General features: G+C 37.1%; 1 protein-coding gene across 1 annotated transcript; it reads left to right on the forward strand.

Annotated features, from left to right (window-relative positions):
- The first annotated feature begins 1,327 nt into the window (after positions 1–1,327).
- On the forward strand, positions 1,328–16,076 carry LOC116304038 (folylpolyglutamate synthase, mitochondrial). The gene is made up of 17 exons (XM_031713690.2): positions 1,328–1,534; positions 1,740–1,871; positions 3,198–3,251; positions 4,337–4,401; positions 5,695–5,809; positions 6,498–6,575; positions 7,117–7,178; positions 8,151–8,253; positions 8,762–8,839; positions 10,026–10,077; positions 10,593–10,694; positions 11,257–11,373; positions 11,852–11,949; positions 12,029–12,081; positions 12,968–13,043; positions 13,948–14,014; positions 15,007–16,076. The coding sequence occupies exons 1-17, from the start codon at positions 1,436–1,438 to the stop codon at positions 15,372–15,374; spliced, it is 1,719 nt and encodes a 572-aa protein (XP_031569550.1). The 5' UTR covers positions 1,328–1,435; the 3' UTR covers positions 15,375–16,076.
- Positions 16,077–17,605: the final 1,529 nt, after the last annotated feature.

The following is a 17,605-nucleotide window of genomic DNA, read 5'->3' on the forward strand; positions in this document are numbered from 1 at the left end:
CAACAAGTCATTAGTTATGGTTCACTTCACGCCTCTCAGCTCAGCAATGCTTGTGCTTTTCCCAGTTAAGATGCCAAGTGGCTGAAGCGTTTCGATCAGGTGGTACGGGGGGGGGGGGGGGGGGGGGGGAGTATGTGGTATATCAGAAGGGGGGCACCTTTCATGATGATCATATAATGATGTTGGTTAGAGTCAGGAGGCATTCAAAACGAAACGCACATGTGGCTGGACCAAAACAGGGTGCCTAACGGAGATCATTTCTGATAGTTTCAGGAAGAGTGTTCATCGTTATTGAAGGAACTCGCTATCTTGATTTATTCCCTTGAGAGGGTGGACGGAAAGTCAATCAATAGTTTACAAAAGGGGCAAAAAAAATTTTTTTTTCCAGTTTTTTTTTTCAGTTTTTTTTTTGTCGTTGTTTTGTTTCACTACTGAGACCGCATGACTTCTCTTCTTTCTCGGTAAAGTTAGACGAATCACATGCGGAAGTAACTTCAATAAATAGGTACAATACCGCCTTACTGACACTGACTTGAAAGCGGAAAACATTATTGTATAGCAACATGCCAAACACAGAAAGTCATATCTAAATTAAAATATGTATATGGATTATTCTGTGTTAATATTGTTAATCTTTAACCTGCCTTTCGGTCTAGTGGCCATCTCAGGATTAATAATAATAATAAATAAAACTCTAAAAAATAAATAAAAAATAAAAATATTAACTCTTTATTGGGTTGAAATTTTTTCCAGTCCGGGTTGTGTAAGTACAATAATCAATAATACAGAAAAAGCCCTGCATATTCAGATATAGCTATATATAGTAATTCATATATTCATACGATCTTTAAGTATATATACGAAACCAATAACTCATATTTCACCTTCATTTTAAAAGAATATCAGTGACTGACACAGGTTGGGGAAAATCACAGGCAGCCCAAACAAGGTTCCTGTGTATGGTTTATATGAAGGGAATGTATGGGAGTTATGATAAAGTTATGAAAATAAAATGTTTCACTCAAAAATTTGCCTCAGTCTTCTGGCGAAGTTTCAGCGCAATTTCAGGCCGTTTAGTGGGGTTTTTCAAAATCCGCTCTTCTCTACCTAAATAATTATTTATGAAAAAAATTAATTAAAAATTAATTAAAATAAGACCACATAGACCACTCTTGCTACCAGATGAACTAAAACAGATCAATTCAGAGCAGATTGAGAAAATTAATTCAGTTCAGAAGCATGGACAAAAATTTAATGTTACCCTCTCCTCCCTATATGATTATTTTGGACTCGTTTCTAGTCCCCATCATGCTATCGAGGCTCATTTGAGCACGTGGTCTGTTTGAATGGACCCTTGATAATATTGCAAAATATAAAATAGGTTGGAGGTCAAGAAAAACAGAATATTTACTGAATGAAGCCTTGAATACTGTTGATGCTAAGAGCAGCTAGGTTTAGAAACTTTCCTGCCAGTCTGAGATCTTGTTCTAACGTGTCATTTGCTCGAGCAGTGATGGAGAATCGAACCTATGAGGTATAGACTTACAATGCATGAGCATTGTGCATTGTATAATTTCTGTATTTAGCTGCAAAAGACAGAATATTGGATTGCCTATTACTCTTGTCTAGGCCATCTTAAGTCTTTAATTATTAGTTCTACGTTTATTTGTGTGATTGGATCAGCTTCCAACATCTTTTCAGTTTGTTTACTTCATCTATTGTCTATAAATTCGCTACAGGATGCAGTCAAAGCACTCAACACTCTGCAGACAAATGCTCAAGTTCTACAGCAAATACGAAAGACTCGAGGGCGTTTGATGCAGGACAACTTAGAAGAGATGAGGACTTTCACTAAAAGAGCTGGCGTTACGGTTCGTATATTCAATAATATTATAAATTATACAATGCTTAGTCATGTCTATGTTTAAAATAATTATATGTAACTTAAATACGAAGGTTATGTACGATTATTATATACTAGACCAACTTCTTTTCATACGTAGCTTATTTTCATCTTCTATCATCCAACTAAAGATGAGAAGAACATAGAATAGTGGCTGCATTAGGTGCAGATGACCATTATTTATTTATTTATTTATTTAGATATTTATGTTAAGTTTATTTTTTAATTAGATTATTTATAACACATTACGTGTGACTCACGAATAGAAACTGTTCTCCATACTTTGAAATTGGTCAATATTGGTCACCAGACATCAAAATATCTTCTAACTGGCTTTCTGAAACTTGCATGTTTTCAATAGTGTCGTTATTTACAGGTTAATGAAGTATATCACAGGTTTCTGAACACAAAAGTGGGAATCTTTCAAAGATTTTGGTTCTCCTCACTTAGAAAAAAAAATAATTGAAGACACCAAGAATCGAACTCTGAACCTTTGGCGCAAAGAACTACTCCACTACAATGCAAACCCCAGCCCTAAACCTAACCACTCGACCACGAAGCGAATTCGCTTGGGTGGTCTCATTTAGTCATATATCAGTAAACGATGTATCATTAGCATGTGCACATAAATATTAATTGTCGCTTAATTCATACTACCCTGAGGTATAACTACTAGCTGACTACTGGAAATTTGAATTTGAATAGTATTCACCTGGACCACAAGTGAAAACGTCTGCATATGCTCTGAATCCATATGCAAATTATATAGTCAAAACATAAATAAATTTGACTTTCAAACATGCCTGATAAATTGGACTTCACAAAATGCCAAACTTAGTGTCCATGCTTGAAACTTCAGAGTAATTCTTTCATATTGTGTTTGTTAATACAATATCTTGGTTTGACAAAAGTATACTCTCGAACTTTCTTGTATACTTGGAGAAAACAAACATTTATTTTCTCAATCAAGCTCTTCAAAATATTCTTAGAAAACGTGCAAACATTTTCCCCTGGTGTCATTCCTCTGACAATTCCTGTACACAGCAATATAGCCATGCTTTCTTAGCTAAAATGTCAACATTAAATGATAATGGGAGGGGGATTTTTAGATTCTGGTAATAAATTTTAGAGCAAAGTCCTACTAATATACATACATACATACATAAACTTTATTAACGTGTCAAACTTCTAGCATGTCACAAGTAGCACACTAATCGGGAACATGGGATTAGAAATTAAGCATAGTGGTCTCATTATTGTATCATTTGATGAACACTTCTGTTTACATATATAGATGGAAAGGCTTGACCAGTTGTCTGTCATTCATGTCAGTGGCACAAAGGGCAAGGTAATCTAGAACATAAGCTTAGTAAATGATTATGCTGGCTGTTTGCCTGTGGCCCTCATTTAATATGATCAAATTGAAATGTAGAAGTTGATTTTTGTGTGTGGGAACTGATTGTTGATCTATGTATAAGAGACTTTTTGCTAAAATGGCAGCCATAAATTGAAATGAGTTAAAATTAAACTGAGAAAAAAAGAACAATACCAATACTCCCAGAAAACTTTTTTTTTTACATTTTCAACTAAAGTTTTCTCAGCCTATGTAACTCCTAAAATAATGAATCTTCATAGAGTTACTAGAGTACAAACACTATAAGTGTGCAACATAAATACCACTAAATACTGCTAAATTATGCTAATCCTATTGTTTTCTATTGTTTAATTAGCACTATTTACTACTAAATAGTGCAAAGTGTTGCACACTTTTAATGTTTGTACTCTAAACTAAAGGTGCTGTTTCTAGTACTGGTATTGGTTTTTGATTTATTTAAACTCATTCCAGAGTTTATTAGACTTATGACCACAGTGGTGAAACATAAACAGCTCACATGAAATTAAAGTACAGAAAGGATCATTTATTAGTTATGGGGTGGGGGGTTATGGGGTATCGGTTGGGGGCTACGGGGTATCGGTTGGGAGCTATGGGGTATCTGGAGGGGGCTATGGGGTACCATTTGGGGTCTATGGGGTAGCGGGTGGGGGCTACGGGGTATCGGTTGGGAGCTATGGGGTATCTGGTGGGGGGCTATGGGGTACCATTTGGGGTCTATGGGGTATCGGGTGGGGGCTATGTGGTATCTGGTGGGGGGCTATGGGGTACCATTTGGGGTCTATGGGGTATCGGGTAGGGGCTATGTGGTATCTGGTGGGGGGCTATGGGGTACCATTTGGGGTCTATGGGGTACCATTTGGGGGCTATGGGCTATGGGGTGGAGGGGTATGAGGTATGGGGTCGGGGGCTATGGCGATATTCTATGGAGAGGGGGCCAGCCATTCAGTTTATAGCGATCTGCAGTGAGAACAATTAAAAGAATCAAAATTGAAAATTTTTAAAACCTACCTTTGTTATCCTCCTTTCTCAAAAAATAGGGTTCAACATGTGCTTTTTCAGAAAGTATTTTACAAAGCAGTGGTTACAAAACTGGATTTTACAGGTATTGATATTGATGTCATCACATTATGATATATACCAAGGTATTTAAACCATGAAGGTCTGGAGGATTGTATGATAATATTTGAATTAGCTTGCACAAAAATCCATTGACATATACGATACAGTGTACACCTATTTCAAAAAAGTTTGTTTCGCCAAAAGTGATAGGCGATTAGACTTGCTCTCTGTTTTTCCTGGAGTTTTTTAATTCGAGCGAAGCGAGCGAACAAGGGACAAAGTTGCGAGAGGTCGACTTGTCAAACTTGCAGGATATTCAATTGTGTTTCCCGCCATTTCTGAATTTGATACAGGACTATCGGCTTTCGGGGGCGTCTATGAAGACTGCTTTGACATTGTTTTTCAGTCGGCAAAATGAGGATTGATGACTGTTTAACAGTGCTTCTGGGCTACCAAAAACAATGTTGAACTTGCCATGCAAGATGTGTTGTAGCTGTTCTTTCGAGCAGTCGTCTCCAACATAGGAAGCAGAGATCCCCTTCGATTTTAAAGACGTTACTTGGTCTTTCATTAAAGAGACCAAAGGGACAACAACAACAACAACAACAGTCTCGATGAAGTTTTTCTCAACGAACCTCAGAAAATCTAAGACGAATGGAGCGATCTCAAATGTCAGGCTTTTTCCAGCTCCTGTTGGTGCAGATATAAAAACATCTCTGTCTGAAAGATACGCTTCTATACTTTGTTTTTGGTAATCTCTTATAATTTGGTATCCTAATTTACTTTTACCCTATGATATGGCCTCAGATATTGATCTCATGTTGTCAGACAGATGTTGTGTTGACAGATGCCGATGGGAATCGTAGAGATAATCTTACTAATCTTACATTGTGATTGACAGCTTGGATTTCGAGCATTGTGATTGGCTATAATTTACCGACTGATTTTTGGGTCGGTAAATTTGGCGGGAAGCAAGGTCGAAAAGTCCGTCGTGCGCCCAGTAAAAAAAATCAAAGCGGGCGGCAGACTTTGCGAAAGTCTAATAGGCGATAGGCAAAAAGCAATAGGAGCTAGATAATTCCAAAATTCAAGAATAATTGGACTGACTTGTGTTTCTGTTTCTTATTCACGCCAAGAACATGGACCTTAGTGTTGAGATTGATTCAATGTTGTTTGTAGTAGACGAAACCATTTCTATCTCAGAATGACCTAACGCCTATTGCCTCTGGCGATGACCGTGTTTTTTTAAATAGATGTATATATGTCTAAAGTTCATCTGATTGGAGCTAATATCAAGAATTTGTTTTTTGAATCCCAAACCTTTTTTTGCATGCAGTTCACCTCATCTTATTGAAGTCCGTGAAAGGATAAGGATAAACGGCAAAGCTTTAAGTAAGGACCTGTTTACTAAGTATTTCTTTGACTGCTGGGACAACCTACAAGAAACTAAGGTAGAAATTACCTGTAACATTTACAGCGCTTCTCAATCACATGGATTGCGTGAAATCATACAATTTGCCATCAGGACAAATTAGGTTTTGGACTTCAATCAATGCATTGCCATGGCATTCCATACTGTAGACACGTGCCCTTAAAAGCTTTGTGTTTTCAGACAATGCTGGGAAATACTTTAATTGGTGTCCACAAAAAAAAAATGTCTCAAAAACGTTTTTCACGATTTCGTACATGTGATCGTGAAGCGCTCTAATGCTGGCATTTCACATTTAGAAGGGATGTAAATGTAGAGTGAGGGGGAAAAAACGAAAATACTGACAAAATGTGTTGTCGTCCAGTTCTGTGGAAGGTCGTGGTTGAAGCCTTGGCCAAACCAATACTCAGGGTCTTAAAATAATTGAGGAGAAGGTGCTGTCTTTGTAATTAGATCTTCAAATGGTTAGCTTTTTGGTTTAGAATTGTGCAAAAGAAAATATGAAAAACCTGTAAAAAATACCTGGGAATATTTTGAAATTTCACATGATTTTCACAGGTATTTTTCATGCTACAATTTTTTTCACCCTCTTTAGTAGTATTATTCAACACACATTTGGCGAATACAGATGTAATTATTATAATTACTGTACAATTCTAATAATTATTAGAATTTATATCTTAAACATTAATTTGTTAATATTTTTGCAGGAAAGTCATGATGGCAAAATGCCTGCTTACTTCAGGTTCCTGACTTTAATGTCGTTTTATGTCTTCCTTGAGGAAAAGGTACGACAAGTTTTGATCCTTCTCTTTTTATATTAGGCTATCCCATTAATGTTAACAAAACCTGACAGAAGCAATATTGGTGGAGGCAGTGACAATCCAGTATAGCTTCCTCTTTAGATTTTACATTACTCTTTAAGGGGTTTGGTGGATACAGGATGATTTCAGGGGGGTGGCTGTTACCTAGAATGCCAGTGTGTAGCTTCCTCTTTAAATTTTACATCTGCCTTCACCCCCATGGTCCATGCACCCTTGATCACATGAGAAATCTATAGTCCCTAACTGGTCCTGATCACATCTGGGAAATATTCAAGTTTGAAGACTTTGTAGACACCACTAAAATACACCTAAACTTCATGTGTAATTGTAAACTTTACTTCATGTTTGACGTACATAAAATGTATCTATTAACCCCTCCTCCACAGGGAGCCCAAAGTCCACTACAACTTGAAGCAAGAGACAAGTCTTCTATTAACTAGAGATTTGCCACCGTTATTCAAACACTGCTCTTATTCATATCTTGTTTTATAATATTTTATCATAGGTAGATGTTGCTATAGTTGAAGTAGGCATTGGTGGAGCTTATGATTCAACTAACATCTTAAGGTGGGTTGAGTTTTCTTTTGCTCTGCTCAATAATTATTAGTCCCTCTGTCCAACCCCACCCCCCCTGCTCCCTTCACCCACCCCACCCCTACACACATAAACACAAACATAGACTATCCCACTGGACCAGAGTTTTCATTAAGTTTTAAAATAATAGGAGAAGATCATGAACTGAATTAGCCAGAGAATTTTGTTCAGTTAACGGCACATTCTCTGATTGCCAACCATTAAAAAAAACTGGAAGCTTAACACGAGATCAATCTCGTACCCAGAGCCCATGTTCCTCATGATCAGCACTGAGAAACGAGAGGCTCTGGTTGTAACCAATTTTTTGAGCATTCCTATTGGTCCAGGGAAAACAATAGAAAGAGTCGTTCCGGAAATAAAATGGCTAACAGACTCGAATATATCAGGAAATAAGTGGATTTTTCAAGCACTAAATTGGCTTGGATCAAACTCAAAATTTGGTAGAATGTGGTACGATAATCAATCTTTCGCATAGCCGAAGTAGATGAGAAGGAGACTGGAATTTAAGCAAATTTTCATGAGGATTAGTGTGAGTCGAGTTGGCGGCCAATTGCTCTTGCATTTGTCGTGATGATTTGAACTAAAAAAACCTTAAAAACTCACAAAATGGCACAAGCAATTAGTACCTGGGGGAAAAATGTACTAAATAAACTATAAGAAGGCAAAGGATAAATAATTTAACTACTATATTCAAGCTAAAAAGGTCAAAAATTGATTACCGTTTGTTCGAAACAATTTGAATCCCTGAGGATCAAAGGTAACCCAAACATCAGCTTACCTGTGACTAAGGCGCAGTTGAAACTTCCGGTCCGAAATTCACGGACCGGAAGCCAACTGAAAATCGGTTACAACCAGAGCCTCTCGTTTCTCGGTGCTGACCATGAAGAACGTGGGCTCTGGGTACGAGATTGAACACGAGATTTATAAAGTTGTATTTGAATACAGGAAGCCTGTGGTTTGTGGAGTGACGTCCCTAGGTATGGATCATGTAGAAACCCTTGGAGGATCTCTGGAGAGTATTGCTTGGCAAAAAGCTGGGATATTCAAGGTTGAAAAATTAAGCCTGTTATTTGTTTCCTTTTTATTTAAGTTAGATTCTTGTGTTTGCTATATGCTTAATCTTTAATTATAATTTTGATATATATGCATATAATAATTTATATGTTTAAGAATTTTTTCACTCTGTTCATTCATTGATCTATTTTTTATCATTCAATGATTGATTCATTTTGTTCATTCAACTATTTCATCCACTCATCCATGCATCCATTCACCCATCCATCCTACCATCGATTCATCCATCCATCCATCCATCCATCCATCCATCCGCACATCCGCCCATCCATCCATCCATCCATCCATCCATCCATCCGCCCATCCAACAAGACATGCATCCATTTACTTCAAATAGCAGTTTTTAGAGTTACTTCAAATTGTTTCAAGTCAAGGCATATGAGTCAATACAATGAAATGTACAGAACCTGACTGAAATGCAACAATATTGCTTGAAGGCAACAGAGTGTAATGCTGATATCTAATATTGTGCATATTTTTAGCCTGGAGTTCCAGCATTTACTGTAGAACAAGAAGAAAGTGCTCTTCAGACAGTATATAAAAGAGCAAAAGAAGTAAAGGTAAGTCTATTTGTAGCACAGGCTTATCAGGCTCATGTTGGGTTTCCTGTGTTATTGTTGGTCTCCTGACAATGTTGTATGAAGGGTAGATAGTGCTATCAGACAGATAAAGCCTTATCCAGCAAATATTTCAATGTTATCCAATAAATGTTTCTGCTGGATAAGATTTAACTTTTAGATAGCACTATCTACTATAACTCGTACAACTGGCCCAATAGTGGTGTAAGTTCAGTATGATTTTGAATTATCTAGTGATTAACAGCTTCAAAAAAATAAAGTTTTTGAAAGTGTTTTTGAAATAAAAGGATGTCAAAATAATTTATCCAATGAAGAAATAGAAAATGTGCGTGCATGCTGTGTGCTGTCGTAAAGCACGCCGGGGTTGGCAGAACACGAAAGAAGTGTTAGAAGAAGCACGACACTTCTCGAGTGTTCTGCCAATCCCCAAGTGCTTTATGACTGCACACAGCACAGCAAGCAAGTTTTTTATTTCTTTTATAAAATACAAATTACAATAATAGGTAGGAATGAAGCAACGGAAAGTGCGCGATTGTGCAATGCATTCTCATAAAGCATGTGCTTCAAACCAATCAGAATGCGACATTCATAACAGTTATTTAATGCATTTTATTTTATTTTATTTTATTTTATTTTATCTTATCTTATTTTATTTTATTTATTTATTTATTTATTTATTTATTTTTTGAGGTTTGTTGTGTTATGCTTGCTGTCACCAATGTAGGGAGGGGTGCAACCCCAGAAACTTTATTTTTGTGATGCTGGAAATCACTAGATAGTTTAAAATCATAACAAACTTATGCCACCATAGGAGACCACAATCATGATAACACGGCTGGCATGCATGAACCTGGCAAGCCTGTGCTTGTACTAACTTTTTTTAAATTTATTTTATTCTATTCTATTATTTTTAATTTTTAATTATTTAAACCAGCTATGCTGAACTGCTTAAATATTGTCCATAAATTAATAAATATTATTTCATTAATTTTTTCTAATTAATTCATGTTACCTAGATAGATAGATAGATTAGTTTGCATTTGTATAGGTCTTAAAAATTATTGTATAGAGCATAGAGACTCGTTTTATGCGCTTTTAAGAATCTATAATTATTATTATTTATTTATTTCATCCATTTTGTTGATTTACCTTTTTGTTCTATGCTTAGATTCCACTGTACCTTGTACCCAAACTCAAAGACTACCCAGGGGACCTACCAGGTATGCATGCTGACTCATTCTCTTTAGTATTATTACTTTTATTGTTAAAAACATTTATTTGGAATCAAGAGTAGTATAGTGGTAGTGCACTCGCCACTCACCTCTGGGGTCCTGAGTTTGGTTCCTGGGCATCACATGTGAGTGAAGTTTGGTAGGTCTTTCCCTTGATTTTCTCCAGGTTCCAGGTTTTCCAGATTTTGAAAAACTTAACAACCTAAATTCCAATTTGATCTGTGAGTTAGCCATGCCCTGACTTAGATCAGTCCAGAGTTATGTTCTGGGTTTGATCTGTGAGTTAGCCATGCCCTGACTTAGATCAGCCCAGAGGTCGTTTCAGGATTTGATATGTGAGTTAGCCGTGCCCTGACTCAGATCAGCCCAAAGGTTGTTTCAGGGCTCTATATGTGAGTTAGCCATGCCCTGACTTACAGCCCAGAGTTTGTTTCAGGGTTTAATAATATTTGCAGGTTTTAGAGTTATTAGGGTTTATTGATTTACTTTCCTATTTTTTCTAGAACTTTCCTTGGCTGGTGAACATCAGCACACCAATGCTTCCATGGCCTTGCAGCTCTGTAAGACATGGTTACACAAGAGAATGGAAGAGAATCAATCTAAAGGTAATGTACTGTCACACAGTGATAAAGGTCATCTCAGTGGAAATCATTATCGTCACCATGATCATCATCACCATGATCATCATCACCATGATCATCATCACCATGATCATCACCATGATCATCACCATGATCATCACCATGATCATCAATCATAATCACCATCATCATCACCATCATCATCACCATCATCTTTATCATCATCACCATCATCATCATCAGAATCATCACCACCATCTCAAATACTACCTTCTTCTACACCACCACCATCTCTAATATCGCCATCATCATAATCATCATTATCATTACCACCATCATCATCACCATTATCATCATTATCACCATCATCACCACCATCATCACCATCATCACCATAATTATCACCATCGTCATCATCACTATGATCATCATCATCATCACCACCATCATCACAATCATTATCATCACCATCATCATCATCATCATCATTGTTTTGGTGTCATGACTCATTACTGCATTGTCATAACTAGAAAGCTACTTGTCCATTCTTTTTCATTGTCTTAGTTTGTTGTGCATTTTGTTTTAGATTCTTTAAAATCGGCAACAGACCTGGACATTGATGACTATGAACCAGACAGGAAGAAACTAAAAAGTGGGATACCTGTGGCATCCACCTTTGAAATCACAGGCAACCTTAGAAAAGGTAAAGTTGCTCCAGAAATTTTCTTCACATCTGTTTTCCTGCCAATTTGTTGCTGAATTTTAACGGTCTTGCTTCAGAATGCATATTGAGAACTCCAAAAAAACTCTGAAAATCTCCCACTCCTTACTTCAATTTTTGCATCAGGAAACAATCTCACAATCTGGGCATGGTAACTCAAGGGTTTTCCAGAGGGAGGAAAACAAGAGAACCCCTAGAAAAACCATTGAATCAAGAGAGAGACCCAACAAACTCTACTCACATGCGATGTTGAGTCCAGGAATTGAGCTGGAGAACAATTTTCTTTTCCAGACCAAGCGACATTCCTTTGATTATTATTTCTTTCCTTTAGTTGTAATGTGCAAAAAGATTTTAAAACAAAGGACTTTATTCCAAATAGATTTAAAATTTAAAAACATAAATAAAAAAAATGAAATTAAGATGTCAAAACTTTAAAGATTTTTGATTTTTTTCCACGCAGGTCTGGTAAGTGCACGATGGAATGGTCGTTGCCAGAAGATAGTTCGACCAAATATAACATTCTACCTTGATGGAGCACACACGCCTAAAAGTGTTGAGGTAATAATACTACAGAATTACTGGTTGGTGACCACAAGAAACAGAAACCAAGTTTTAATGTGTTTGTTTTTTGATTTAGGCTTGTGCCAAGTGGTTCAAACAAACAGCTGAACAAGAAGCAAAAGATACAGAGTAAGTTATTTTATTATATAATTACCTATGAAATATCTATTTTTCTCTATTTCGAAAAATTGATATCTTCACACGTGAAAATAACATGTTATTTTCACGTGTGAAGATAACACCATTGTGATGGCTATTCAAAAATACACGGAAAGAATTGCCTGAAAAAGCCAAAACATACTTCATTGATAATTATATAATAAACAGAATATTACATGGGCGCTTGGAGATACGCAATTTATCTTCTCGTGTTGAAAATCTCTCACTCGTTCGCTACGCTCACTTGTGAGATATCTTTTCAACACTCGAAGATAAAATTCGTATCTCCGCGCGCCCATGTAATATCCTCTATATGCGTTAGGGAATACAACGACAGCATCACCAACAACAGAAAAACAGGGGGCTTCAAAAGTTTGACAAAATATCATACATTTTTTCTTTTCCTATTTTTTGGGCTACCTGTAGATTTGGCGGGAGTTTTCGCGGCAAACCTCGTGTGGCTGGTACTCTTGTTACGCCACTGCAGCAAGAACAACTTTAGTCGTTCTAGTTGTTGAATATTTGAATATTAATATCAATAGCAGCTGCATCAATGGCAACAGCCAAAGCAACTGCAACAGCAATAGACCCCTTGCATTAACTAATTCAGTTATCTAGGGGTAAAAGTATTGAAAAAAATATTAATATCAAAAAAGATTGCAATCCTCAAGAGAAAGGAATTGTTTTCTTTTGATCCCCAGATCAGTAGTTTCTGCAATGGGTCTATAGCATTCGTAGTAGTATCGTCAGCAATAATATCGACAACAAGAAGTATATCAGTATTAGTATTAGCCACACTAAACGCGTTATGGCCTTAGTCAAATGCAATAATAATTTGATTCATTTGTCTTATCAGTGGTAAAGTGGCTCGTGTTCTTTTGTTCAATCTCACTGGAGACAGAGATCCTCATGGACTGCTTAGACCACTTGTGGTGAGTAGATAATCAACCCAGCGCACGCGCGTTTTTGGCGCGAAAAAAGTTCTTGACAAGTCCACAGGAACTCCATTACGGTTTTCCCACTTGGAATAAGATGAAATTCCCAAACGTTTTGAAAATCAATTATAAAATAATTGGGATAGTACGCGCCCTACGATTGGTCGAAAACCATGTTTGATGAGGGTATCAAAACACACTCGTGTCATCCTTTATAAATGCATCAAAATTATACGATATTTTTTTCGTTTTTTTGGCGTGCTTGTTATTTTATAAAACAGATCAAAAAACAGTTTTCTGTGTTTGATACTCTGATCAAAACACTTGGGATGCTGGGAGAACACTCGAGAAGCTGGAAACAACTCCGCTACGCGTCGTGGTTTCCTACGCTCCTCTCGTGTTCTCTCAACATGTTTTGATCAGAGTATCAAACACGGAAAACTGTTTTTGATCTCTTAACCCCTTATTGTTTTTGTCCTGTCCTGAACCCTGCTCTCCGTTACGCAACTGCTAAGCTCGCTTCTTACCTCTTTAAAACTAGGATACTGACAAAACTAAAAACTTATCAGCGGTAGGCGACGAGTCTGCGATGTCCTGAGGTCTGCGGTAATCTCGTAATCAGAGACATTATTTCTTACTAAGCATGCTGATTTCTTATCGAGCATGCGAAGTAAGAATGAGGGCTCAGGGTACGACATTGGATCAGCGGTTGTTGAAACAAAAAAACAACCGCCGACCGCCAATTTTAAGCGCAGGTTAGCATCGTGTATGTCTGTCTCTTTCAGTCTTCGTTAATGTTGGTTGCATATCCTCCCAATAGATTACGACGTACCGACCTGAAAATAGCTGTAAAGGTGACCTTGGTATTTCAGGTTTACATTGCTATCTTCTTTATCCGCAGAATCTGAAGTTTGATCACGTTGTATTTTCTCCCAACACGGTCAACATAGAAATGATTGATAATTCAGGTAAGGAAATCATTACATTGATCAAATCATCATCTTACGTAATCAAAGTATGAGAACTAAGAGATTTTTTAACGAGAAACAAAACCACAACCCAAAGAAAACCCGCCCACCAACCCTCTACAGGAAACTCGGATTTGTTACTAGAAAAAATGAAGAGATAACTAGCTAAAAACTAGTGTGAGCTGCGTCGGTGTTTCTAATGAAACAGTAATAATAAAGGGGTAAATTTTACACCGTGAAAAGATGGAAAAACTGACGTTCGGACGCTAGTCCTTCGTCAGAGTAAAAGAGAAAAAGGTGGTAGAAAGGAGTGTTTATATACTGAGCACAAGACAAAAGAAACCAAAATTTACCCTTTTATCATTACTAGAAAAAATGCCCGACTATGACACAAATATGATGCTGAAATTCCCTCAAATTGTTTGTCATTGTTGGTCGTGTTCAAACGTCCCCAAACACGTCCCAACGATATAAGCAATGTGGTGTTATTGCAATGAATTCTGGGGCAGAATTTTACCCAGAATACTTTGCATACTCCCATTTTGTGTGAAATATCCATGGATACCGCGCGAGTCAATCTTATTGGGCTACGCTCCAACGAAGACACGTGTGTATACACCTATTGCAATAAAGGTTTTCGGAGCCATACGAGATAGATGATAAGCAATAGGTCATTCCAAGACCGAAAGGGATTGTGGGCATACATCTAAACATGAATAACCGTGGTGTTTTAATGGTTTTGTCGACTTCAAACAACTCTGGATATCTCAACTCTAACCTCTGTGTTACTTACAAGAATTATAAAGAAGAATTCCAACAATTCTTGGATTTTGGAAGTATCTATTTACTATCGCCTATTACATATCGCTTTTGGCTCCGACAACTTTTTTTGATATAATATAGGTGTATAGATAAAAAATTCTCTCTCTTAATATGAGATTTCGCTTCCGGTCACTTCCGGTTCATTATCAATATCAATTTCTTTTTTAAAGATTTAGCCAACTTCACCGTCACGCGTGACAGTCAGTTGCGCTGGTGTGTCGAAAATCAGCGGGTATGGATGGCGTTACGAGGGGCAGGTTACCAAGCGCATCCAATAGCATCGCTAGATGACGATCACTTGATTCAAAACGGACAAGACGACGGACCATACTCGACCATATTCCCTTGTGTAGCGCAGGCCATTCGGTGGATAACCGCTGGTCGGGATCCGTTGATAACACCAATTCAAAATAATGATCTTGAACATCCAGAATCAATCGCCAAAGCTTCGCGGATTCAACTCTTAATCACTGGAAGCTTACACTTAGTAGGGACAGCAATGAAAGTGCTCGGCACAGAAATCACGGGAGAAATGTGATCACTTCCCCACCCATACCCCCAATGTATTTTTTGAAGAATATATATATCTCTATTTATACTCGTATGCTGCTTCGTAACATATACCAATGGGATAGACAGAAAGACAAACAGACAGACATTATACTTGGTATCAGAAGCCAATAGGACAGACAGACAGAGACAGACAGACAGATTTGGAGACGACTCTCTTGCTCTTGCCAGAGTAGAGGAATCCTTGCCTTTGCCTTCTTCTCTGTCCCCTCCATCTCATTCAATCGCAACTCACTTGCCCAAAGAACAATCTCACATTGTTTACGACTCTTATTAACTACATGATCTATAAACTTTGCTGGGAATATTTCACTCATAACAAATATAATATTCCATGGATACTCTTGGTAATTGTTTTTGGAGCTCGACGTTACACTTTATATACACTGAAAATGGACGAGAAAATATATCATTTATAACTGATAAAATAACAAGTAGTAACAATAGTAGTAGCAGCAGCTGCGGTAGTTTAAGAACGAGGAGACCTGTGCCCTGTCTTTAATCAAGCCTCCCTTTATAAATGTTAATAGTAAGACGACTAACGACTTTTGCAAAGCTCAGAGAAAGACTAGTTGCGCAAAGGATTGTGGGTCTCAGTGAGGCTAGGTGGCTGAGCTTTTTGATCTCGCAAAATGTATTTTAGAGATGAAATAAAATAGGTTCTGAACGACATCAGTGAAATTTAACCCCCTCTGAAAGACTATCTAGTGTTAATTTTACTCGTACCATGCTATTTCTCAAAGAAATTCGCATTCTATCAAATAGCCGAAGTATGAATTTTTTACTACGAGTTTTACAATGTACTTTCATACTTTATTTCCATAAATCCTGTGAATCACGCCAGATCCCTTTGTTCACAACTAAGCCTCACATCGGTGCAAGTTTTGCATTTGGTCTATCAACAGGTAGCCCAGGCTTACCGTTAGGGTTGAATAACTGAATCGATCGAGAGACAGACAGACAGACAAAGATTATATGGGTATCATATGGGTATTTTTGAATCCTCATTTTTACGCTTTAAAATAATTAAAATCAAATAAAACTCCCGCCGTGTGTTGTTGATATATTGAACAGCCCCATGGTTTAATTACAGCTCATTTCGTTCGGGTTTAGATGACGCGTCTCGATCGATTCAGTTATTCAATACTAACGGTAAGCCTGGGCTACCTGTGGTCTATCTTTGGAAGTGGTGAACATTGTGAATAAATGGTAACGCTTCGATGAACGATCCCGATACACATCATTAATTACTTACCAAAGAAGCCTTTTCTACTCTATCTGAACACTTTTTTCTCATTTTCTTCCAGAAATAGTGGATGGCCTATTTTATTCTCGTTTTCTTCGCAAAACTATTGCGTCCATTTAACTGTATTTTTCATATAATGTGCTTGGATTATCCTAGATTCTAACAGTGTATTGTATTTTAAGATTTTTTAAATGTTTAGCCTATTACGGCCGAAAATCAAACAGTGCTATTTTTAGTTTTTGGCTTTTTTCTCCTCATCCTCAGGTACGATTTTTCTGACATTTTCAGAATCTTATCTAGTCTTATTTATCTTATCTTGTGCAGGAAAAAAGACATCGCGCTGTAGAAACATTACTATTGAATGATCGTAATTTACTTATTACGCATGTTCTTACTATTGAATGGATTGTCTTGAAGTTTTCACATATCTATTTCCAAGTATTGCAGATGAGCTTTACGAAAAATCAGCAACAAATCTTAAAAAATCATCGAATAATTGTTTTTTTTTACACAACCTTTTGCTGTTCATTAACCGCAAAGGAATATTCATTGAAGCGAAGAAGCATTGTCATTAGAGCGAACAGGCATACAATAAGTCGAACGGAGTCTCAAGAGTGCGATGGAACTTTCATTAAGAAATTTAGCATTGAATTTGACAATCATGAATATGTTTGCGTGGGTTCATTAACGTTTTCAAACTTTCATTAGCGTTTTGGTGCAGACAATAAACCACAACACACATTCAATACAGCGTTTTGGACTTTTTTCAAAACGGCTCCAAGTTTTTTCTTTAAACTACCTATATCAATAGACCAGAGCTTTATCTAGATGGTAGTGAAATTTCTACAGCTCGTCCTATCCAAATTTTGGAGAAAACATTTTTTAAAGTGAGGGTACCTAAAGAGCTCACCTCATCGATCGACAACAACGCTCTCGGTCGTTCCACACGGTTA

The sequence above is a fragment of the Actinia tenebrosa genome, unplaced genomic scaffold (genome assembly GCF_029948245.1).
Source record: "Actinia tenebrosa isolate PJP-AT-01 unplaced genomic scaffold, QUT_ActTen_1.0 PGA_scaffold9__36_contigs__length_13948895, whole genome shotgun sequence".
NCBI lineage: Eukaryota > Metazoa > Cnidaria > Anthozoa > Actiniaria > Actiniidae > Actinia > Actinia tenebrosa.